Source organism: Rhinatrema bivittatum, chromosome 3 (genome assembly GCF_901001135.1).
Source record: "Rhinatrema bivittatum chromosome 3, aRhiBiv1.1, whole genome shotgun sequence".
In the NCBI taxonomy this organism is placed as follows: Eukaryota; Metazoa; Chordata; class Amphibia; order Gymnophiona; family Rhinatrematidae; genus Rhinatrema; species Rhinatrema bivittatum.
Window position 1 is genome coordinate 444967254 of NC_042617.1, and position 26407 is coordinate 444993660.

The 26407-nt window shown below is 42.5% G+C and overlaps 1 protein-coding gene across 8 annotated transcripts in view; it reads right to left on the reverse strand.

Moving 5' to 3' along the window:
- Positions 1-26407, reverse strand: part of KIDINS220 (kinase D interacting substrate 220) — a 376999-nt gene that overhangs the window by 314015 nt on the left and 36577 nt on the right. For 7 of the 8 annotated variants that reach the window (XM_029595825.1, XM_029595823.1, XM_029595820.1 and 4 more), the window contains 2 exons: positions 7906-8053; positions 7339-7437 (listed from right to left, as the gene is read on the reverse strand). In XM_029595825.1, coding sequence (XP_029451685.1) covers positions 7339-7437; positions 7906-8019 — 213 coding nt within the window. In that variant the 5' untranslated portion in view covers positions 8020-8053. Of the gene's footprint in view, positions 1-7338; positions 7438-7905; positions 8054-16268; positions 16370-26407 lie in introns of those variants that run through there. The other variant, XM_029595822.1, reaches the window with a different exon arrangement.

The window sequence follows — 26407 nt, forward strand, 5'->3', positions numbered from 1 at the left end:
TTTGGCAAGATGTCCATATACTAGTAGCAAATATCACTGGGGATCCCATCTGAACCCTGTGCGAAATCAGCTCTATTAAACTTACCCATTTCGTGATGCAGTACTTCAATCAATTACTAATCCACCATATACTGATGGCTGCCAGGGGTGAAATAGCTCTTCACTGAAAATCGCCAATGGTTCCACCTGTTAAACAGGTCCTGAGCCGTTTTGCTACTGTATATATTCTGAGTAAAATCACAGCCGTACATAGGCAGATGTTGTCTAATTTTGAGAAGGATCGGGCCACTTATGTAACTTGGAAAGAATCCCATACATATCTGCCATGCAAATTGTGTTATTTTATAATAGCATTTGCAGTTGTCTATGTTAATAGTGTCTATTTTGTTATGTGGATCGGTATATTTGGGGTGGGGAGGGCATTACTATTGTATCTTGCCTATATTTGGTTTCATATTTGTGGTTGTCTGATTCACACTTGTATCTTCTTCTCGATGTTCGACATCAGTCTGTAGGGATTGGGGTATGAGGGGGTGGGGGGAGGCTGAGGGTGAATGGGTTATTGCATAATTATTTGTTATAATTTTTGGAGAAGTATACTTTGCATATTAAGATTTTGTTGTTAATGTTTCTTCTTCAATAAAGTTTAAATTGAAAAAAAAAGATAGGCTGTCTACTATTATGTTATTTTGTTGATTACATTAATAAAAGTAAAATTTACATGAAGAAAGGCTGGAGTCAGCGTGATTCCTGCTCCAGCCTATATAGATTTCACTTGGCTATCCAACATGTTGATAATGTCAAATTTTCTCCTGCTATTTCATTTAAGGTGGTGCACATGCACATTCCTGACTCATTCCAGTGGGATGCTTTTAATTCAAAAATGAAATGAAAAACAAAACAATTATAGCACTCCACACAGTAATAGGAAAATGTTGGTTAGTTTTGAGTATTTTCCTGAGGGAAGACAACAAAGAAACCTGAAGATTGATTTTACCAGCCACTAACAACTAGGCTGTAGCAACATAAGACATAATTGCTTATCTGTAATTGGTGTTGTCTAAAGACAGCAGTGCAATAAACCATACGACTGGGTCACATGACTGTTGTGTATAGGATCAAACAATATTTTGGGCACTCAGAACGCTTCTGAGCACATGTAGACATTTCCTCCATGTGTTGCTGCCACATCTGCTGCTCTTCAGTTTACTACTTAACAAAGGTGAAACTGGATAAAGGAGTAGAACTTTTCCTTTTGGGAAGGAGTAGGTTGTGAAGCTCATTATTATTACAATTTATTATTTAGACATTTTATATACCGTTGTTCCATGTATAGATCACAATGGTTTACAAGATGACATTCACAATTATAAATTCAACAGACAAACAAACAAAATATAGCGATTGGTTATTATGTTGGTATTCATATGTAGGTATTAATTTCCATACATCCAAAGATGGTTTCTAGGATATATGGAATTACAACTAGTACATAGGGCAAGAAGTGTGGGTAATCACAAATAAAATGGTGGTTTTCACATCTTAGTCTGTGGGTTGTTTGAGAATCATGCATTCTCTCATTTGGTTTATTCTTCATGATGGGATTATCATTTGTCCTTCGTGTCTTTGTGGCTCCATATATTCTGAGTTTTTAGGTTAAGTTATATACGTTTATGAATAGCTATGTTTTTAATTCAATTTTAAATGTCTTTCAAGCTGGTAAGATTCATAATGTTTCCGGAAGGGAATTCCAGAGCTTTGGACCCACTATGGAGAATACTCGATCTATTTACATCAAATGGGTGCTCCGTATTGTGGTAATACTCAGTAGTCCTTTACTTTGGGATCTTAGTGTTCGTTTAAGATTGTAGGGCTGTAGTATCACTCCTAACAGTCTGGTGTTATTCGAATGAATGATGTTGAATATTAGTATTACTTTATAATAGATTCTGGATTCTGGAATGCAGTGCCATCAGCGAGGGTGTAAATGAGATCATATTTCCAGGATCTGTTAATAGTCTTGCTGCAGCATTCTGTAATAGTTGCATTGCTATGATTGGACATCAATTACAGATAAGCAATGGTAGAAGGACAATTGATTGATTAAGGTAAAACTTGGGATAGTTATAACATACCATCTTCTTCTGATAAAATTTTTAACATGTTATAGTAAAACTTCTTTATTAAGAAATGGAACAGTTTACAACATATAATATTCTGTAACTTGAAATATCAAATATTCATCACTTCCACATCAAAATAGAAATACACAGTTTCATCCCCCCCTTCCCTACCAGCTTCTATTTTCGCCCACCCCTCAGTACCAGTATAAAAACAAACAGCAATTAATAAAATATGGAAAGAAGGCAAAGGCGCATTTGGTTCTTATATGCCCCATTTTTAACCTGTTAAGTCCTGAAGTTTAATGGTAAAGCACTCACAGACCCTGCAAGTACGTGTGACCACCACCAAAAAAAGCATACTATGTAGCTGGCAAGGTAAAAAAGAAAATCAGAGGTCCCTTTCAGTAGAAAGGATATTATAGAACAAGAGCTCATGATACGAGGCACAAAGAGAACAGATTTAAGAATCAAACTAGACAATATTTCTTCAAGGAAACAGTGGTAGATGCATGGAATGCCCTCCTAGGAAAGGTGAAGGAAGAAAAAATAGTAATGGAATTCCAGAAGACATGGGTTAAGAACTGAATTTTTAGCTGTGAAGAAAACGGGAAAGCCAGAGATCTTCCAGGGTCCTGAGGCCAATTCTATATAATATTTTCATGAGTGATATTGCTGAGGGATTAGTATGAAAAGTAGCCAAGAACAGATTAAATGAGGCTATTGCTGGTCACCTGAGCCTTTATTAAGAACTTTGAGACCAGTTTCAACATGGGCTTACTTGCACCAAAACTAGTAGGGTCAAATTCTGCCATTTACCATGGTCTTCATTCAAGCAATTGCAATACTCCTTATAATCTGTGAGAGACATCTTGTGAGAGTACTTTGATCACCTTCTGCAACCACTAGCTTGCTTTTTGGACATGGTCTGGGAAATGGGCACCAAAATGTGAAAAAAAATAATTTTTGAGGGAAACAGGGCAAAGAAGCACCGAACATATTTCAGCACAACCAAAGCTACGATCAACACACTGGGCTGAGGTGGCAATGACAACAGACAAAAAAAAAACATGAAAATGCTAAAAGATCTAATTAATAAGATAAACAATGAAGAAAACAAGAAAATCTAACTATAGAAAAGACATAGTGCAGATGAAGTAATGACTAGAAGTTTTACATAGAACTAATGAAGCTTACTTTTTGGAACGCAAGTGAATCTAGACAAAAATACATGTGACTGTCTCCTCTGATTCCCCCCCACCCCCAAACACACATAAACGCACACACACATACCCAGACATCTCCTGGAAATCTGGTGCAGATTGTATGCAAAACCAAAAAGCTTTTACATGTGTATTCAGGGAGCATGCATATATAAAGATTAAAAAAAAACCCAACAAAACCAACCCCTGTCAACCACTTGACGTGGATCTGATGCAAAACCAAAAAAAAGTTATGTGGCATAATTGGCAAAAAGTTATTAGGTGGCATAATTTCACATGTACATTTGTTCATAAGTGGATCCCACCAAAAATACCTGTCATGATCCTCATGCACCCCCTGATATATAGTAAAACCTTGGTGTGAATCAGATATGTAACGGATACCAAACAAAATTTTTATTAGGGTATAGCAACTGTATGCACATATTCATGGAATAGTTGAATTCAGGAAAAAAATACCCATGACCAACTCCTCTTGGCTCCGTCTACAAAAATTGACACCATTTTTGCTATTCATGGATTTTCATATAGTTATGCAGTCTCTTATAACTCTATTTATTCTGAGCTTCCTGCAGGTATCATTAGAGCCCTACAGATTATACAACACACTGCTACACAGGTCCTTACCAGTGCCCACCTTCAGGACCACATTATCCCTATTCTGCAGTCATTTAATTGGCTCTCCATTATATGGCAGAAAAAATGTAATATTCCACCATTGTCCATACAGCCCTGAACAAGGGGGGCTCCACTATGCATTAGTGCTGTGATAAAGCTCTATCAGCCCTCTTGTATCCTATGCTCTAGTACAGGGATGGCCAACCTGTGGCTCTTTTATGTGCAAAATGTGACTTTTGCCCTCCTGGCCACATGGCAAGTGAGTAGCACTGCAAAGGACAGAGGTGAGGGACCGGTGCAGGAAGCGCACACAGTAGAACAAAGAAAGGAAGAGCCATAGCCCCTCTTGACCTGACAGTATTGCTGGTTACTGCAGAGCAGAAAGGAGGGGCTGAGGCAGAGATCAGAAGGTTTTCTCTCCTTATCCCTCCTCTATTACTTACCTCACTTCTTCCTTCCCTCATCTCTCCCCACATCTGAAATCAGCATAGTGGAGGTCAGAAGGGTGTGAGGTTGGAGCTAGCAGGACAGCAAAGAGCCAACTGTCTCCATCCTGTCCAAATCCTCACCCCACCTGCTACATGCAGAGATGGCTCTTCTCTGGTCTGTTGTCAGGAGGGGAAGGGCTGGAGTATACAAAGCTCCAGGCCCAGCAGCTCGATGTGCTCCCATGACTTGGGATTCAGCTGATAGCAGAAGGGAGGAAGAAGTCACCCAAAACTCAGGTCAGGCCAGAATAATTTTGGCAAGGGAAAGGAGGTGAATGCTGAAAGGGGTAAGGGGAGAAAGGTGTGACTGTAGTTGATAAATAGTTGGGGGAGCAGTACATAAAGTGTACGCTTAGAGGAAAAGAAGTTCAAGAAGGGGTGAATACTTCTAAGGGCAGTGACATGAAAAGGGGTGAATGTTGCAAGAGTTGGGAAGGAACAGCACAAGGAGGAGCTTATGAGGTGGCGAAGATGGGAGTTAACTGTTTTCCTTCCCATCACCCTGAAGTGGGCAATGAAATTGGACTATCTACACTTTTTTTCCTCCCCAATGTTCATGCTGCCACATGTTTTACAACAGGTGTGAGGATCCCAGGCACAGTCATTTGCCACTGTGCCCGGGATCGCGGGCACCGGCACACATAACCTACACCTGCCCGGAGGCAGGCACAACTTCGTGAACAAAGGTAAGGGGGGGGGTTTAGATAGGGCTGGGGGGCAGGTTAGGAAGGGGAAGGGAGGGGAAAGTGAGGGGTGGCAGAAAGAAAGTTCCCTCCGAGGCTGCTCTGATTTCGAAGTGGCCTTGGAGGGAACAGGGAAAGCCATCGGGGCTCCCCTAGGGCTGGGCGCGCGCATGTGTGCACAACTGTGCACCCCCTTGCGTGCGCCGACCCCGGACTTTATAAAATGTGCGCGGCTGTGCGCACATGTTATAAAATCGGGCGTAGATTTGTGCGTGCCGGGTTGCACGCACAAATCTACGCCCGAGTCTAAGTTTTAAATTCTGGCCCAGAGAGAAAAGGCTGAGATAGGGTACTGTATGAGAGCCCATGTTGGGGGGAGTGGAGATAGCATGGGAGAACCAGGGTTAGGGATAGAAGGTGGAAAATCAGTAGAAGATTGTGAGAAAACCAGGAGATGAGGATATGTGTGCAAGAAAGTCAGAGTGGTGATTGGGTGAAGGATAAAAAAACAGAAATGACATCAGGGTGAGCAGAGGTGGTGAGTGTGGGTGAGGATGGGTGACAATCATAGGAAATGAAGGTGGAAGGGAGAGTGAGAGAGAGTTGGGGGTGAGGTAACAGAGCCAGAAGTGGTGATGGGACAGGGAAGAATGAAGCAAGAGATGTGATGGAGATGTAAGGGTGAGAGAGCCAGGGATAGTGATTGGAAGGGGAAGGATTTGAAAAAGATACACGGTATATGCAAGAGGAAGTGAATACTTATGGGGAATGTGACTTGAAAAGAGGTGAATTTTGGGGGAAAGGTGGTGGGTGCATGAGAGCCAGAAAGAGTAATGGTGGAAGGTGTATGCGAAAGATCCAGAGAGGGCGCTGAAGAGGCATTGTCAGAGGGAAAGAGAGAGAGAATAAGAGGGGGTGGGGTCAGGGGAGATACTGGTAGTAGGCAGAGGGTGAGGAGAGGGGAAAGAATAGCACAAGGGCTGGGGAAGGAGGTGTTAATGTTGAGCCACTGAGCCCTTGTCATTGTTTTTCTGGGATTTGGGGAATCAGCTGGGGCTGATTGAGAGAGATTGATGGGGACAAGAGAGAAAAGAAAGACAGACATTGTCTAAGGGGCAGAGAAAGATGCTGGTCAGAGACAGGTGGGGATAGGATGGGAGGACTGAGAAAGATATTGATGAGACAAGATGAGAGGATTGAGAGAGAGATGGGTGGGAAGATTGAGAGATTGGGGCCAGGATAGGACTGAGAGATGGTTGGGATTAACAGAAAGAGACTGGTAGGAAAATTGACAGAAACTGGTGGGGACAGGGTGGAAAATTGAGAAAGAGTCTGGTAGGAGCAGCATGAAAAGATAGAAATGCTTGGGGGGGGCGGAACAAGGTGGAAGGATTATGAGAGACTTGGGGCGAGATTAAGAGAGAGACTAGTGTGAACAGAATGAGACAGAGAAACTGGTGTGGATAGGGTTGGGAGACTGAGAAAGAGGGAGAATTGAGAGAGACTGCTGAGAATAGAATGGAATTGAGAGAGACCAGGGGGACAGAGTGGGTGGATTGAGAAAGGGAGAGAGATTAGTGGAAGGGATACCTCCTCATCTTTTGAAAACTTGAGTCTCTTTAATACTGTGCATCCCTATTTCTTGTCTCTTTGTACGTGAAAGGATGGCCACCCCTACTCTAGTAGCTAGAATTTTCTAGAAATCCTTTCTCCCAGATTAGTCCAATTGACATAAGCCCGTGCAACAGTTTTTTTCTGTCGTAGGACTCGTACTTTGGAACTAGCTTCCTCCCAATCGCAATCTATTGAATGTCACAAATTTTTCAAAATACATATAGAAGAATATTTCTTTAAGTAAACATTTGAACGGTCAGGATAGCTTTATGATTAGTTTAGTACAGCTTTGTTTAATGCTATTTAGATGGTGTTATGAAGGATTGATCACAGTTTTCTTTTACTTTGTTGTTGTTGTTAATGTTGTTTTGTATTTTATAATTATGGATGTTCTTTCATTTGTTACCCATGAACAGTGGAACGCCTGGGTAACAAATTTTATTTTAAATAAACTTCAGGTCTTCTGTGATGATTACTCTTAGGTCTCTTTCCTGTTTATTATTTGCCATATTTACACGTTTGTTGGATCCTAGATACTCATACTAATGTTATGGTTTCTTACCCAAACATAGAAAAAAAAATGAGTACTTACGACATCCTCCAAATTGCAGTTAGCTCCTTTGCTTAAAAGCTCTTGAACCATTTCCAAATTGCCTTGCTCAGCTGCCAACATCAATGGAGTCTGACCATTCTGCAATAAAGGGATATATTAAAATATCTGAGCAGGCTGGAAAACTTTTAAAGTTGTTGTTTTACATACAAAACCTATGAGACAGCAATCATTTATACTTTTAATGTATTTTTTTTACCTTAAATTTGGCATATTTTACCTTAAATTTGGCATATTCATATCTTCTCTATTTACTAACCTTAAATTCATAACTTCTCTATTTACTAACTGAATTTATTTATTTGATTTATATTCCAACTTTTGGCACTTCAAAGTGGATTACATGCAGGTACAATCTGTATGTCTCTATCCCCAAAGAACCTCCAGTCCACTTCAGATGTCCTCTATAGTCTAAGTGGTGATGTTTTTTAGCTCTCTCTTGGATGTTGAGTATATAAATATAAAAGTATTTGCTGTAAGTCAGCTCTAGCACACTTTGCAATATTTCTTACAAATGTATCATATATCAGGGAATCATACTTGTCATACCTCATTTCTTTCATCCACATCTTTGCATTTTTCCAGAAGTGCTTTCAAGGCACCAACATTCTCCTCTTCCACAAAAGTCAGCAGGCTCTGAGACGTGAGGCTCGACATCGTCATGGAAAGTGCCAAATGTCAATATGCCAGAAAATAACTATTAAAAAAAAAGGTACTTTAATAAAAAAGTAAAACAGAAACAAGTTTATAATTACTTCTTGAATCAGGAAACTTGAGACCAATTATCACTGAGGCCCCATGACAAATTTCTTGAAATAACAGCCCAACCCAATTATTAAAATGAGTTCTAAACCATGCCTTCATACACAAAAGCTGGAAATTCATTGAGCCCAATCTACATTTTTTACATCGTCCAGATTAAGCAGATTAAGGATGAGAGGAGGACCATAAGAGATGTGGAGCAATACTGTTCACTAGGTAGCATGGCAGAGGGTGGCTCTGGCCATGTTCCCCTCATGAGTGGAAAAAATGCATAGGAGAAGATGACTTGCAAAGAATTTTTATTATCTCATTTTTATAACATACGTCATACTACGGAAGCAACATCTGTTAAAATAATGGGTTTTCTCTGCTCCCAGTGTTAATCCAAAAATGATCCAATGCGCAGGGTGTTTCAAAATGATGGACCCAATTTCAAAGCTGTATATTTCAAAATCGGGTCCATCTTTTTCAAACAACCTGTACTATAAAATCGTCACTAAGACAATACCACTATATAACACCATATAATATTCAAAATCTTTAAGAGCATGAGCAGAGTTCATACAGAATTTATATTATATTAATTGTAAAATTATTTAAACGATATTCTTCCAGCAACTGTGGTCAAACCTAGAAGAAACCTATATAGAAAATCCAATTTGTGCCTCCTGCATTTTACCTACTTAATACAATACTCCGTTCTGTTAACCACACTGGTTATATGGGAGAAGAGGGTGTGTTTGAATGGGGACTTGTGGCAGGGTGATCTTCAGATGAGGAGGTCTTCCCTCAAGATCCTTTGGAGGGACAGAACATCCTGGGAAAGGGGAGGTCCGGGAACCATCAGCCACTTTTAACTTTTGACAAGGGACATGGGGGAAAGGGAATCAGAAGTCACTTCAGAACCTGAGTTAACCTTTCTAGGATAAAACAAAAACTCAACTAAATCTCCTGCGATGTAGTTAACTTTTTTATTTTCCAGCAGCTTATTACCAATTTTTATTTTTATGTTAGTGAACTTTTCTTTTATTGCACATGCGCTCTGTAAATCATTGTAACTACATCAGTTGTAAATCAAATTTTTAGTGCTTATTTTTAGCACAGTCATGTGTTCCTGATCCTGCAGAAGGAACATTGTGAGGCCCACAAGAGATCCTGCCCTCTTGACTGGTAAGAAGGCTATTTCCTGAAGTGAACTGATCCAGGATCCTATGAATTGGCTCTAGTGGAAGAGAATTAAGCTAAACTTTAAAAACTGGCTATGAATTGGAGGAACTGGAGAAGCTAAAGCACTGTGAAGAGTGATCCCAGGACGGAGAGGGCCCCAACAACAACCAATTGTTCAGGTATGGGAACACACAAATGCTTAAGTTCATAGCTGCACCGATACGACTGCTAGACTCTTCATGAACACTCTTGGAGCAGCCAAGAGGCTGAATGGGAGCACCTTGTATTGATAGTACACGTCTTTCACAATAAACCTGAGGTACCTCTTATGGGCAGGGTGACTGGGGATGTGTACATATGCAGAATTGTCTGGAATGATTTCATCTTGAACCTCTCCCAGACCAGTAAATTGTTCAAGTTCTACAAATACATGATGGGCCTTAGTGCACCCGACTTCTTGGGGATAATGTAGAACCAGGCGAAAACAGGCTTTATGGCCTTTGGAAATAGAAGGCATGTTAGTTCCAGTTGTAGCTGAGACAACTGGGTGGGGTCAGGACTGAAAACCAACATTCTGTAGTTTGGGAGTGCAAGCAACAGCCATACTCTGCAATTCTCAGGACTTTGTGGTGTGGTTCCATTCTGTCAAGACCGAATCCTTCCTCCTGCCAGAGAAGTTGAAGAAAAGGGGCCTCAGGGGTGTCAAAAGCTCAACCCCAAGTTTTAGCTATAGTTGTTGAGCTTTAGGCTGCCACCTTTCTTTCTGTTGACCTCTAAAAGAAGCTGATGAACAGGGAAAGGCAGGGCTTGTTGCCTTGAAATGGGTGGAAGGGCATTCTCTGGTAATAAAAGTTTATTTGTATGAGAAATATTGGTATCTGGCCAAAGCGGGCTGGTCAGTCAGCATTGAAGACAGGGACTCCAAGGTGAACTGATATTCCTTAAAATCAGCACTATCTTCTCCTGTAACTTGTTCCTGAACAGGTGTTCCCCATGCACGGGACATCTGCCAGATGATTGTTAACATCTTCCTGGAATCCACCCCCCAGAGCCAAACAAGCCTTCTGACTTTAATAGACACTGCTGAAGTTCAAGCATCAGTACCAAAAGCCTCACAGGAGGACCAGATTAGCTGCTTCACCACATTCCTCCATGTCCTGCTGAACTTATCCTAACAAGAGTCTCCAGAGTTCTCGAGAGGTTTCAGCTTTAGAACACATTTATGCATGCACTGTACTATGAATTGCTAGTGGGCTGCAATCCTTGCACTAAACATCGATCCCTGGAAGACCACTTTCCCAAAGGATCTTTCCCTGGAAGCACATTAGAATGTTCCCCCAAGCATTTCATATGCTTCAAGGCAGATTTCACCACTACCGAATGATGCAGCAGCCAGACCATACAAAAGCTAGGAAAGGCCTGGATTCTGTATTTTAAATCAATTATGCATGCAACCAGCAGGCAAGACATGGGAGGCTGCCATAGTCTCATTTGAGGTCCTTTAAAAGGCCATGAACTGGGATAGAAGTCCATTCCACAGGAGGCTAGATAAATTGCAACAGCCAGAAATCATCCATTCTTGGGTTCTCTTCTTTCTCAAGATTAATGAACAGTGTATTCACCATTTTCTCCAGAAAAAGATAATAAATGAGATTCTCCGGAGGTAAAATATGCTGAAGTAGGGCCAGGGAAGAATCCGACGGCATTCCAGAGACCCTTCATCACCAGACTCATCCATGACCCAGATGAAAAGTAAGACAATAGAGGAAGATGATCAGAAGGAGAGCATACTGGCAGAAACTCTGAAAGCACCGACTCCATACATTCTGTCTCCAAATCCTTCAAAGGAGACACCCTGGGAAGAGGTTAACTAATCAGAATATCTCGTGGGCTCACCCCGCTGATGAAGTTTCACAAGGGAATGCTTGGACATTCCATAAACTCTCTTGAACCCTGCTATGCAAAAAAAAGTTCCTCCATCCTGAGCAGGAGAGACTCTCCCTCTGGTTTTCGGGGAGTAAGAAGACAAAGAAATTCCTCACCATCTCAGACAGCTGGGACACCATCCATGGAGGGACCCAATGCACTGGAAGAGGTGGTGACACATCTGGGATATATCCTCCTTGGACACCCAGACAGGTTTGTCTTTATTTATTTATTTATTTATTTTTTATTTTTATATACCGATTTTCATGCATTAAATGCATATCAAACCGGTTTACAATGAAACAGTATAAGCAGGAAATAACATTCCTTAGTCTGGGCACTGCAGTAGCAGTAGTGTCAAAGAAGAGGTTGGTGTAACCAGCGCCTCAACTTGGATACACTTGGCTCAGATGTGCTACACGCAGGTTGTACTGATGCATTCCACTGTATGGAATCAAATCGCACCACTGGTGCCGCTACTACAGCCTTTCACACCAATGTACTGTCTGCTGGCCTGCATTGATGGCCTGCACTGGGGTGCTCCACACCAAGTAAACTGACTACATCTTGGCTAGTGCCAACTCATACCACACTGCTACCACTGAAGGCACTCTTGATGATGCTGAGGCCAGATCAGAGAAGAACTGGCTGCCAGTGCCAGAGGAATCCCTCCCACTATGGAAAGGGCCAACTGTGCCGAACAGCCTCATCAAGGAGATTGAAGGCATACTCCTCAATGTCTAGTTGGGGTCTGCTCCAGCAAAGCTCTACGCCAACAGTGCTATCTTCTTAAGGCCTGAATGAGATGGTCCTGGAGAGGAACCCTTGTGCCACTTAGGCACTTTTCTCAATGCCTCCTTCGGTGCCCTGGACCTCTGCACCACGCTCAGACCCAGATCTGTGACAAATATGGAAACCAGCACCAGTCCGGGGGTGGGGTGGGGGAACCTTCCCAGATGATTTGCAGAAAGGAGAGCTGACTCTCAGTGTGACCAATTTTCTTATGGCTCCAACAGTCCAAGAAACCTTGCTCTAGTAGGAAGAGTGACTGTGCTGCCTGCCCTCACATTGAAGCTTCAAGGCCTTACCTGGGGCAGACTTCTGCAGATTTTCCATTTTCCAGGCATGAGTCTGAAGAGCCTGCAGAGACATCCTGCCACAACTGGAATAACTGAGGGCATCATGGCCTGGGCCTAGGTAGCAAAAGCATTCAGTGTGGGTGTCCATGATGAATATATGGCACCCACATCCACAGGCCTTTAACGCACTAACCACAGATTTCTTTGACTTAGACTTTTCCATAGCAGAATTCTATTTTTTCTTTTTTAGAACTTGAAAGTTGTTTTGAGGGACTGCTGAGACAGCAATGAAAAAAGGGGAAAATTGATAACTAGCAAATTCACCAAAATCATAGTAAATGTTTTGAGAGAGGGAATGGGAATCCATCCATGCAGTAGCTTGGACAAAGATAGACTAAGAGGCTCATGAGGCAATGAATATGCATGGTAATTCCCACAAGTGCTCAGAAAGACTTCTGAACTCTCAGAACTGGGATTGTGTCAGTACCATCAAATGATTTCACCCACTTGTTATGGTCAATTTAATCCTGCTAGACGACAAAGAAGAGAACATATCCACTTCTTATAGACACAGTTAACATATCATACAAGGACTAGAGCTATATAAGATCCACACAAAGTGACATCCTTCAAGTTAAATTAGATAGACATTTGAAAGCTTACTCTCATTTTATACCAGTACCTACTTAATTTTAGCCCAATATTTATTCCAGATACTGCTGTAAATATCCAGTTTACCCATACGAGTAAAGGTCAACTTCTCAGTTAGGGCAATTTCAAACACTTGCTTCCGCCAAATCACCATTCTAAAGGCCTCTTCCATAATGAAGCAACAATGTATCTAGCTGCATGCCGGACTGAATGTCTTTTGCAGAGAAAATTGAAGACCTCCCAAAATCCCAATAAACAAAATGTTAGCATCAATTATATTCAGAAATATTCTTAATCTCTGCTTCTGTTCCCCCTCCTCCCCAAGAACCTTTGAGATTTGGACATCACTACCACCACATATATGTGTGCGTTCCCAGTAACCCACAGCACCTTCTGTACTAAAGCAATGGTGAATTGGAGAACTTCACAAAACAACAAGAATATTGATATGTTCTGTGCACAGGGCCGGTGCCAGATTTTTTGCTGCCCTGTGCGAACAATTACTGTGGTGCCCCCAACACACACACACACTTCATTCACTCTTCTGTCTCAGGCTTGCCAAAAAAACGCCTGGTTCCTTCTAGCGACCTAAATTTTAAACACTGTCATCCCTCTACTCTCCGGGTCTTCACCCCTTCCCCTAGAACCCATTGCTGGGAAAATCTTATACCCCTGCACCCCCAACTCCTGCTCTCAACACATACACAATTAAAAATTAAGCATTTATAATAAATTTTACATGAAAAAATATTCAAAGTACAGTCTTCGGAGGTAAAATATATATATATATATATATATATATATATATATATATATATATATATATCACAAGTATTTGCATGCACTTCTTTGGTACTAACCAGAAAACCCTACAAAAAAAGAAACTTGGAATCCATATGGCATTAGGGCTACTGTAATGATTGTTAGGTATGGGCTTGACCCTCAAAGCCATGAGTAAATAACAATTAAAATATAATAAAAAGCCCACACCAAAACAGCTTTACCAGCACATAAAAATGTAACAACCCTACCTATGAAAAGGCAACACTGCAAATATTACACCAGGCCCTAAAACACCAATACACCTCATATTAGGAAACAGAACAAAACAAGCTGTTATTAATTCCTACATGCTAGCAGAATCTCTCATCTAAATCACACATGCAGAACACAGGCAGACCCTCACCAAATACAGGAGAAAGAAATCATAAAGTATAAATAGAAATAAGCAGGCAAAAACTGAATAGGAAAACTGCAACAAGTCAGTCTCTATGCAGTGTAACAATGGAAAAACAGAAACATAATGAATCCTAAAACAGTAAAATCAAGAAATATAATAAATACATTAATCATAATAGTATAAACATACTAATAAAAAGAATATTTCAAAACAGCAGGTGAACTGAAGATCCATTAAATAAAAACTCAAACAATTTGTTTTAAATTTCTCAAATACCAATAAAATATTTCAAAACAGCAGACACAAATAGCATCTAAAAATTAAAACTAATAAGGATAAAATAATTCACGTTCGCCATACCTGGAAACTTTTGATTTCCAGTCACTCAGATTGTTGTGGATCAATATGAGAGGGATGCATACACTTTCTCCTCTCTCATACATATGCTATCTCCCTTATAGAACCCATGCTCACTTCCTCTTGCATACACATGCTCACATGCTCCCTTTCTCTCAAACACATTCTCACTCACACACAGGCTCACACAATCCCTCCTACATACACGTTCACACACACACGTTCCCTCTTACATACACACACACAAGATCCCTCTCTCTCACATACACATTCTCAGACACACACACTCACAAACACGGCCTGTGTGTGTGTGTGTGTGTGTGTGTGTGTGTGTGTGTGTGTGAGTGTGTGTGTCCCTCTTCTTAGCCGCACGGGAGATTGGGAACTGCTGTGCAGCCCTGTGTTCCTCCTCTTCGTTGCCACACCAGCAGCTCATTCGGTCTCGGCCTGAGGCCACCGCCTCCTCCAGGCCACCACCCTGTGCAAGTGCATGGCTTGCACAGTGGGTTGCACCGGCCCTATCTGTGCAGAAATCTTACTATCAATAGCACTCGTCCACAATACATGAATGCATGGACTGCCAAAACATGTCTGTATCTACAATCTTTAACTCCAAATTCCATTCGTTAATTAAATTAGAAATTTTTTTTTCAGATTCTGTGCCGATACCTGTATGAGTCTATAAATTGAGAATTTCATCTCACCCTGTTTACCTAGGGTGCTACAATATTTTTCCAAAGAGCACAGATTTCTTGGAACCCATCCCTTATCTCTTAAGATTTTCTATTGCAGATCTAATCTGCAAATACAGATAATGCACTCATTTTGAACACCACAAAAATTACATGGGAGCCAGTTTAAGAGGAAAATTCTCTTATTTTAGCAATATGATAACAAAAGGACTCAAATAAAAGAGTGTATAAGATTTGAGGGAGGGAGAAGTAAAGGAAAATGAGATTTTTCTCATCCTGTACTGTCAGGTTCTGATGGCAAATCAGCACTGCAGAGCATTATAGAAAGCAAAAGAGATAGAGAACAAGAGCAGTCTGGGATGATGACCAAAAAAATGGCATAATGGGCAAAGTAAAGAAGAAAGCTGAGGATGAACAGAACTGACAAACCATAATTGCCAATCTTTGCATCAAAGACAGCACTTGATGACCAAAAAAAAAAAAAAAAGCATTATATCGCAAATACACAAGCCACAGCTTTAAGCTTTATTCTTCAAAATGAAGCAAGGCAAAAAGAAGCCAATCTTTTTGAACTAGGGACTGCAGTAACATGCACTCACTATCTATCCCAGACATACAAGCACTAACACCTGATAACTGACCAAACTATTACAGAGTTGTTACTCCTCTCCCTGGTCTTCATAATGGGAAGAGATCTCAGCGCAGCTTAATTATGTCTGCCTGGGTCAGAAAAATTCGGGAGAACCAATACCCAGAATGGTACTTTTCTGATCCACTGTCCAGTGTTAGCAGCTGCGGCATTCAAGAAGATCTTAACTACTCCCCAGTATTTATACTTCTATGGAAGTTTCTAAAAAAATTCAGTTATCAGAATTATATCAATCTTGCATTTATAAGACAAATATAGTGGTCCCAGGCCCACAAAATTTCTACATGCAGGCAAAGGGTAGAATTAATGTACAAGCTATTGCATAGGGCTTATAGATATCTTGTTTACTATGCGAAGTTCTCATTTTCTTCTTCGTGCCTCTGTTGGTGGAGCTGTGAACAGAAGGGTACATTTTTACACGTATTACGGCCGTGCACTTATCTACAGACCTTTTGTAGAGCCCAGACGATGTGCAATATATCATTTTGGTATTAGAAGAGCATGTTCCATCACCCATGCCATCACAAAGCGCATGTTAACACCTTGACCAGATAGCAGACTTGCTGAAGAATTTCTTTACCTCTGTAGTTGCTAGAAAAAAGAAAAGGATACCTTCTAACTTCTCCTTTCCAGGATATCAAACTTACTCCATAAGGAGGAGTCCCAATATCCCCTGTGCACAGGGATACTCCATTAGAACCCTGGCGATTTGGTTCTAGCTTTTGACATTCCCTTGCAGTGGAGTCCAGGCAGTCAGAGGATGCGCATCAGGAGTATACCCCTCTGAGGCGATCAAGGACCCCTTCTCAGTCACCTTCATCACCGTGGTCCTGGATTAGTGTTCCCTCATCTCCAGGCTCTGATGAAGTTTCAACAGGGATCCTATCTGACCCCCTTCCGGAGCCTCTAGAATACTCATCTTTCACTGGAAGACCTTTACTACTCCAGTGCCTGGACAAGGTGGAAAGAAAATGCTCAGAGTTAATGTACATAAGGACAAGATGCCTGTGTTAAAGTCTTTGGTCATCTTCAAATTCTGGACACTCAGGCAGAGCCAGTAGCTATCCTGATCCATTTTATCCTGCAAGAACTGCAAACAAGAATGTGGGATAATCCTATTTCCTGGGCCCAGCAGCAAGGAAGCTAGACCTCAGATTCAGAGTGAAAACTCTGAGGTTTGCTATGGTGGAATTGCTCCATCAATCAGCTGTGGTAAAATCTGCAAAGAAAACAAGGATATACACACATATTCCACCAAGGCAAGATCTTCAGTTGCTGATCAATTTCGGTATAAAGGTATTTCAAATACCTTCATGCTTAATGCATGGATCTCCACATACCAATTCTACATGATTCATTATTTACATGACTGTATACAGAAACCCAAACTGTTTCTTCCACCCAGTGAAAGCGGAATTGCATACCCTCAGCCACTCTTAGATGTGGAAAAGTGTATATATGCCATTTAATTTGATCCATCTATAAGGCATTTGATACCACGGAATGCACCTCGACAGCATCCATCCAAGAATGTCAAATGGCTTGTTTGAGAGGCCTATATGATGATGTGCAGGACAAGTTAGCAGACGTCCCCAAGCTGGGGAATCACCTTTTCAGAGAAAAGCTCAAGGAAACAGTTGTTCAAATAAAAAAAATATAGCATGTGGCAGTCCAGTTTCTATCTACACTAAAGGAGCAGCAGTCTTCTGCAAGGGGCACTTACTACATTTTTAGTATTCCCAGAGATGCTCCTTCTGGCAAAGATACAGCCTCTGCTTTCGCAACAGCAACAACTTCCAACTCATGCTCAACAGTGTAAGCACCGTCAACCAAAGACCATGTAATCAGTCCAATCAAGCCTGGACCAAGTTTTGATCACCTTTACAACCCAGCAACAATCCTCTCCAGTAAGGGAGAGAATCCAGTGCTACCTGGAAGAGTGGTACAAAATCACTAAAGATTGCTAGGGTCTCAAAATTGTGGAGTCTGGATACCGCTTGTGTTTCTTCTGACTTCCCATGCTTCCTCATCACTCACCTTTCAATCCAGATCCTTCTCGAAGCAATTCCGCCTGAAAGTGGAATTGCTCCTCAAAATGGCAGGCAATAGAACCTATTCCTCTCCAGCACCATGGTCAGGGACTCTACTCCTGCTACTTCCTTATCCCCAAGAAATCCGGGGGACTAAGATCCATCCTGGATTTAAGAAGCCTGAACAGGAGGCACATGATGTGGTGATCCCAAGAGAACATTTCCTAGCGGGCTCCAGGTGCCATCCCCTCAATCTATGAGATATCTGTAGCCTCCATGATTTTCATTTGACAAAATCTGTTTCTTAAGGAGTGCACAAGAGCATCAACCGATTTATGACTAAATCCCCATCTGGAATGCCAATTAAACCAGTGAAAAAAAAAGAGAAGGAAAAAGCCAAGCCCAGCAAGAGCAAAATTGGCACGATGACTGGACATAAGCAGCGGTGTACCTTTGATGAAGCAGCAGTAAATACAATGACCTCAGTGGTAACAGCAATTTCGGGCAGATTAGATGGCATATCTGAAACAATCGCAGAACAGAAAAATGTAATTCTGGAATTTGTGCCTCGCTTGGAAACCTTAGAAAGTTGTGTGTCACTTGCAGAGGGTGAAGCCCTGGAATCAGCAAGGAAAATTGATAAGCTAGAAAAGACTGTGGTGACTCAAGAGGAGAAATTCGAGGAATTGAAAAACAGGTTTGCCGCAATAACTTGTGGTTTGTTGGTTTTGCTGAGTCAGTAGAAGTCCGTAAATTAGCTGAGTTACTGGTGACTTGGCTTCCAGAATTGTTGGGGCTGACAAACCTGCAGGGGAATTTGGTCATACAAAGAGCACATAGACTGGGGGCTACGAAGGATGGTGAACTGAAACCCTGTGTAGTGACTGCGAGACTTTTGAACTATGACCATAAACAAATGATTTGGCGTGCATCTCAAACACCCCATGCTAAAATATATGGACAGCCCCATAAGCATCTTTCAAGACTTCTCTTTTAAGGTGGCTACTAAAAGGAGAGAATTTGGGCCTGTTTGTGCACAATTAGTGGTGAAGCAAGCATGCTTCATGCTGCAAATTTCCACCAAGCTGCTTATATGGAAAAACGAAGCAGCTCACGATTTCAAAATGGCAGAGGTAGCTAAGAAGTTTGTAGATTCGCTAGAGCAGAGCCCAGCAGAGTGATGGTGCACATTATGGAAACAACATGAATATGTGTTTCATTAGCCTACTGTTGAATATTTGATGTTTGAACACCCGTACCTAAAATGGCGATGTGTACACACCATGATCCGGAGGGACGACTTTGTATGCAGGAACTTCCGTTGCTGTAATTTGTGGATCAGTGAAGTCTTATCAAGTAGTCTTATTTGGTTAATGGGGCTTTCCGGAAGAACGTATTCCTTACAACAGGGTAGTATGGACATACATCTCTATTGTGGATGTAGAACAAAACATGTTAACTTATAGACAATTCACTGATTATCATATGATTATTTTTTGAATGTTTTACCTTCTACAATTTCCTGGTTGTTGGCAATATGCGGGCAGAAGACTGAAGATCGAGGATCGAATACATTAATTAGCAAACAGGAATCTACTATTGATCCATTCTGGAAGAGAGGTTGAATGCTGCAGCCAGAGTGATGCTAGCAGTTACTATTTTCAAAAATGTGATTTCAAAGGTGACTTTATTGAAATGGGTGGAGGGTTAATTTGTGATATTTTACTAATTCAAACTGATTTTGAACTTTTTTGGGTTAGTTAAGAGATGCATGGCTGTCACTAAGGGGATGGCACCTGGTCGCATCTTAAGGGCTTCCGCTCTCCATGTGAAGCGCATGGAAATTCTAAGGTATTTTCTAAACATAGAGAAGGTGGATATAGTAAAAGAGGGGTGGGGAGGAGAGGGGGGAGTTTATTAGAAGAGGGGGTTAACCTTGGTGGATTAAAAGGCATATGGCACAATGGAAATGAAACAAGAAAAACATAGGTATGTGAAGCTGAGATGTATTTAGAAATCTCATCCAAGAATTCCTGGGATTATGTCGGAAGGGAATTTTTCTAATGAATTGAAATGAGTACAAAATTGAAATTTATGTCATGGAATGTTGTGGGATTGGGTTCCCCTATAAAAAAAGGAAAAAGTGTTAGCAAACATTTTACTGCAGGAAACACACATGATAGTGAACACAGAAAATTAAGGAAGCGCTGTTTTAATCAGTACTACTTTACTTCAGGAACATCTAAGCAAAATGGGATAGCTATACTGATCCAAAAGAGAGTTTCTTTTCAGACTAACAGTTGGATAATTTTGATTAAAGGCACAATGTATGGGAAAAGCATAATATTAGCATCAGTTTATGCTCCAAATTACTATGACCATTGTTTTTGACTCTTTTGGTCTGAGGAACAATGGATTTGGGAGGGGGTCCTGTAGTACTAGGCGGAGACTTAAATTGGGTTCTTGACCCTTGCTTGGATAGATATTCTAAAGTGTCAGTTACAAAAATGGGAAAGGGGAAAAAGAATCCTTTTCGGTGTGATAACCTCTCACTCATTGATATTTGGAGAACTCTCTAACCTAAGGAATGAGACTATACCCATTATACCAAAGCTTAACCCTCAAAGTCCAGAATTGATTGCATTTTGATATCTGAGTCTTTATTTAATGAAGTGGCAAATACAGAGATAGGGAATTTAATAATTTCAGATCACTGTCCGATGTATTGCTCTATGGGTCAGCCAGCTGGAACTTTAAAGGCTTCCCAATGGCGGATGCCAGAGTGGCTGAGCTTGAAGCAAACTTTTCAAGCTTATTTAGGGAAGAAGTGAGAACTGTTCAAGGAGGCAAATGCTCAGCACAAAGAAACCCCAGGTTTATTTTGGGAAACAGTGAAAGTAGTACTTGGAGGTGAAATAATTAATTTTGTAGCGTTCAAGAAAAGACAAAGGAAAAAAATAATTTTAATGCTAATTAAACAAATGACATTATAAATCCCAATGGAATAAAAAAAACTCAGATGTCTGGAAAGAGATTTGTAGAGGCACAATGTACGCTTAATGATCTGTGGCATCAAAAAGCTAAGGGAACAATGTTTATGTTTCAACAAACTATTTGTATATGGGAACAAGCCAGGGCGTATGCTAGCCAGTCTGACTAAAGCACAAAGTCAGTCTAAATTTATAAGTGGCATTAAGAAAAAAAGACAGATCACTAGTTAGCTCAATGCTAGATAGATTTAAAAATTATCAACAACATCTTTCTAAAACTGAATACTTTAATTTAGAGAATCAAAAATAATTCCTTCAGACATTAGAGGTACCACAACTCTCAAAAGGTTAATTAGAAGAGTTAAATAAGCCAATTATAGGTCAAGAAGTTAGATGTGTCATTAAGGAACTAAAACTCCATAAATCTCCTGATCCAGATGACCAGAACTCACTGTTTTATAAGCATTTGCAAATCCCACTAGCTAAATCTTTAGCTTCTTTGTTTAACTCTTATGGTGCAACAAGAAGCTATACTAAACTCTATGTCAGAAGCTGCCATAATAGTATTACAAAACCAGGGAGGGACCCAATGGATCCAGGATCTTATAGACCGATATTGTTCTTGAACCAAGACATAAAAATATACACAAACATTTTATTCAACCTGCTCAAATATATTATGCCACTGTTGATATCCCAAGAAAAAATGAGATTTGTGTTTGGTAGGAAGCTAGATTCTAACATTAGGCGACTGTTATTGGCTCCTGAAACCTGTAGTACATTTCAGACAGTGGGTCCTATCTTGATTAGCTTTGATGCTGAAAAGGCCTTTTTTTTGTTACTGAAAGTTTTTATTGAAGGTCAGAGTACAAAACATACAGTACACGAGTGTAACAAAGCAGTATCAAAACTGACTTTCAGTTTACAGTCTCCAATAGAACCCTCCCTTATCCCCCCATTCAGTCCCTGCATCAAATACCACAAGCACCTATTACTCTCAGTAACATTTTGGATGCTATTATCCATCACATTTCACAATGGAATATGCTAGAAACATTATATATACAAGGTAAAGCCTTAGGGCAAACAATCCTATGTTTGGAACAACCTACAGACTGCAACATAATGACTATGCGACTATAAGCCTTCTCATAATTATACTACTCTAATGATAGGAGCAGAGATTCACTTTACAAACTTGAGGGTTAAAATAACACTTTAACGCAAACCAAGAAGCAGAACTACTAAGGAGTTATCCAATGGAAAAATCTGCCACCATAGATCCTGCTGTTTCCCATTCCAAAAGCGGTTTCCATATTTTCTGAAATAATGATTTTTTTATGATGTCTATAGGCATCAATTGCTGCCATTCGATAATAAAATCTTAGCCTTTGAAACACAACCTGCAGAGACAGCACTTCCAGACACTTCCAATACAATGCCAATTCACATCTAGCGGCTATGAATACTTGTTGACAAAACTGCTGTTGGAATTTATCTAGGTTCAGGGAGGGCACATTAAGTAATATCAAACCATCATTTCTTAAACCCTGTACCACCATTACCAACTCCAGCCACTGTAGTACTCTGTTCCAAAATATAAAGACCTGGCATTCCCACCAAATATGGAAAAAGCTACCCACTCCACTGCAATCCCTCCAACAGTTTTCACTAACTGCAGGATACATGCAGTGCAACCTGGATGGTGTAAGGTGCCTGTAACTAAAAAAACTCACCTGAGCTAAAATATTCTAACTTATCCCTATCAATTAAAAAGCAGAATGAAAACACAAACAAAAAACAAACTTTGAAATGTTTGTATGCTAATGCCAGAAGTCTAAGAAGTAAGATGGGAGAATTAGAATGTATAGCAGTGAATGATGACAGACTTAATTGGCATCTCAGAGACATGGTGGAAGGAGGATAACCAATGGGACAGTGCTATACCGGGGTACAAATTATATTACAATGACAGAGGAGCACCCGGGAGGCAGTGTGGCGCTTTATGTCCGGGATGGCATAGAGTCCAACAGGATAAACATCCTGCATGAGACAAAATGCAAAATGTTGAGATTACTTACCTGATAATCTCGTTTTCCTTAGTGTAGACAGATGGACTCAGAACAAATGGGTATAGTATGCTCGTGCTAGCAGTTGGAAACGGATCTGACATCAGCACGGGTGTATATATACCCCCACAGGAAGCGTAGCAACTTAGTAATCTTCCTTGCAAAAGCTGTTATGGATGTGTGTACTGACGCTCAGTGAAAAGTGAAACAGGATTCCCCTGACCGATTGATAGTAGCTGGAGACCGCCAGCATTCCCAACTGGAAGGCGTTGACACCTGGTAGAGTGTACGCTCTTATGGAAACAGATGACATGGCTTACCTTGAATCGGTGAAACCCATGTACACAGGCAGCTGGGCGGGATGCTGAGTCCATCTGTCTACACTAAGGAAAACGAGATTATCAGGTAAGTAATCTCCTGTCGTGTAGCCAGATGGACTCAGAACAAATGGGATGTACAAAAGCTTTACTCCCAGCCTGGGCGGAAGGCTGCCCGAGGACCCTGTAGGACCGCCCTCGCAAATGCTGTGTCCTCCCTGGCCTGGACATCCAGACGGTAGAACCTGGAGAAGGTATGGAGGGAGGACCACGTCGCCGCTTTACATATTTCTGCAGGCGACAGCATCCTGGATTCTGCCCAGGATGCCGCTTGTGCTCTGGTAGAATGAGCCTTGACTTGTAGAGGCGGAGACTTCCCAGCCTCCCCGTAAGCTGCTCTGATAACTTCTTTAATCCAGTGGGCGATGGTGGGCCGAGAGGCCGCTTCCCCTTGTCGTTTCCCGCTGTGCAGGACGAACAGATGGTCTGTCTTTCGGACGTCTTCTGTCATTTCCAGATATCTGGGCAGCAGTCTGCCTATGTCGAGATGGCGTAGCAAACGCCCTTCTTCAGATTTCTTCAAACCCGCCGTGGTAGGCAAGGATATAGTTTGGTTAAGGTGAAATTGTGAGACCACTTTAGGTAAAAAGGAGGGAACCGTGCGAAGATGGATAGCCTCTGGAGTGATTCTGAGAAAGGGATCACGGCAGGACAGTGCTTGTAGCTCTGAGACGCGGTGTGCTGAACAGACCGCCAATAAGAACACCATCTTCAAGGTTAAAGAACGGAGAGACAGGCCCCGAAGGGGTCTGAAGGTGGATCCCGCGAGGAAATCCAAAACAAGGTTGAGGTTCCACAAAGGCACTGGCCACTTCAGTGGCGGACAAATGTGCTTAACTCCTTTCAGGAAGTGAGACACATCTGGATGCGTGGCAATGGTCTTGCCATCCCTCCTGGGACCATAGCAAGACAGTGCAGCCACCTGGACTTTGATGGAGCTGAGGGAGAGACCCTTCTGAAGCCCATCTTGCAGGAAAACCAGAACAATAGGGATTGTGGTCGCATGTGGATTGGTGCCATGAGTGTCGCACCATGCTTCAAATATTCTCCAGATCCTTACGTAGGTGAGGGAAGTGGAAAACTTGCGTGCTCGGAGGAGTGTATCTATCACGGGCTCCGAGTAACCTCTTTTCTTCAGTCTAGCCCTCTCAATGGCCAAACCATAAGAGAGAATTGAGCCGGATCCTCGTGGAGGATGGGACCTTGACGTAGAAGGCCCCGGAGAGGAGGCAGGGGAAAGGGCTCCCCTGCCAGTAGTCTTCTCATGTCCGCGTACCAGGGTCTTCTTGGCCAGTCTGGTGCCACTAGAAGAACTAGGCCCCCGTGCCTCTGAATCTTGTGGATGATGGCGCCCAGCAGAGGCCACGGAGGAAAGGCGTATAGCAGAGTCCCTGGAGGCCATGGCTGAACCAGGGCATCGATTCCATGTGCGAACGGGTCGCGTTTGCGGCTGAAGTATCTGGGTACTTGAGCATTGGACTTGTCCGCTAGTAGGTCCATGTCCGGAATCCCCCAGTGATCCACAATCATCTGGAAGGCTGTGGGTGACAGCTGCCACTCTCCCGGATCTAGGCTTTCCCTGCTGAGGAAGTCCGCCGCGGTGTTGTCCTTCCCGGCAATGTGGACGGCTGAGATGTCCTGAAGATTCGCCTCTGCCCAAACCATCAGCGGGGCTATCTCCAGAGATACCCTGTTGGCTTCTGGTTCCGCCCTGACGGTTGACGTATGCCACCGTGGTGGCATTGTCTGACATCACTCTGACTGCTCTATTCTTCAGTCTGTGAGCAAATCGTAGGCATGCCAATCGGACTGCCCGGGCCTCTAGACGGTTGATGTTCCACCCTGACTCTTCTCTGTTCCACTGCCCTTGTGCGGTGAGTTCTTTGCAGTGCGCTCCCCAGCCGCTCAGGCTGGCATCTGTGGTGAGCAGAGTCCACGAGGGTGAGGACATCTTCGACCCCCTGCTCGTGTGGTTGGACTGCAACCACCACCGTAACTGGGTCCGTACTCTGGCTGGCAGAGGAAGGTGCGTGGAATAGTTCCGCAAGCGGGGGCTCCATCGAGAGAGCAGGGAGTGTTGTAATGGTCTCATATGGGCCCTTGCCCAAGGTACCACTTCCAGGGTGGATCCCATGAGGCCGAGAACCTGCAGATAATCCCAAGCAATGGGCCGACTGGCTCCCATCAAGTACCGGATACGCGTCTGAAGTTTTAACCTTCTCTTGGTATTGAGACTGACTGTGTCTGCCTGGGTGTCGAACTGTACTCCCAGGTATTCCAGCGACTGGGAAGGCTGTAGGCAACTCTTGCTGAGGTTGATTACCCAGCCCAAGCTTTCCAGAAGGGCGATCACTCTGTCAGTTGTCCGATGGCTCTCCTCTCGTGATTTCGCCCTGATCAGCCAGTCGTCTAGGTAGGGATGGACCAGGATTCCTTCCCTTCTGAGTGCCGCTGCCACCACTACGACCAACTTGGTAAAGGTCTGCGGTGACGTGGCCAACCCGAAGGGCAGAGCCCGGAATTGGACATGGCGTCCTAGAACCTTGAAGCGGAGGTAGCGCTGATGATCCGGATGGATCGGGATATGCAGGTAGGCTTCCGACAAGTCTAAGGCCGTGAGGAATTCTCCCGGCTGTACTGCGGTCTTGACGGAGCGCAGAGTTTCCATGCGAAACCTCGGGACCCTTAAGTATCGATTGACTGACTTGAGCTCCAGTACGGGCCGAAAGGTGCCCCCTTTCTTGGGTACCATGAAATAAATGGAATAGTGACCAGAATTCACTTCCCAGGCAGGTACTGGGATGATGGCTTTCAAGGACAGGAGCCTCGCCAGGGTAGCTTCCAATGCTGCCTTCTTGTGTATGGGACATGAAGATTCCACAAACTTGTCCGGAGGGAGATAATGAAAGTCCAGATAATATCCCTCTCGGATAATGGCGAGGACCCACTGGTCCGACGTAATCTCGACCCATCTGGGGTAGAAGAGGGTTAACCTGTCCCCTATGGCCCCGTCCCCCAGATGAGTCGGTGGATTCTCATTGTGAGGCGCGGCCGGGACCTGAGCCCGGGCCTGCTCCCCTCTTGCGCTGCTTGGTCCGAAAGGACTGATTCCTGGCCTGAAG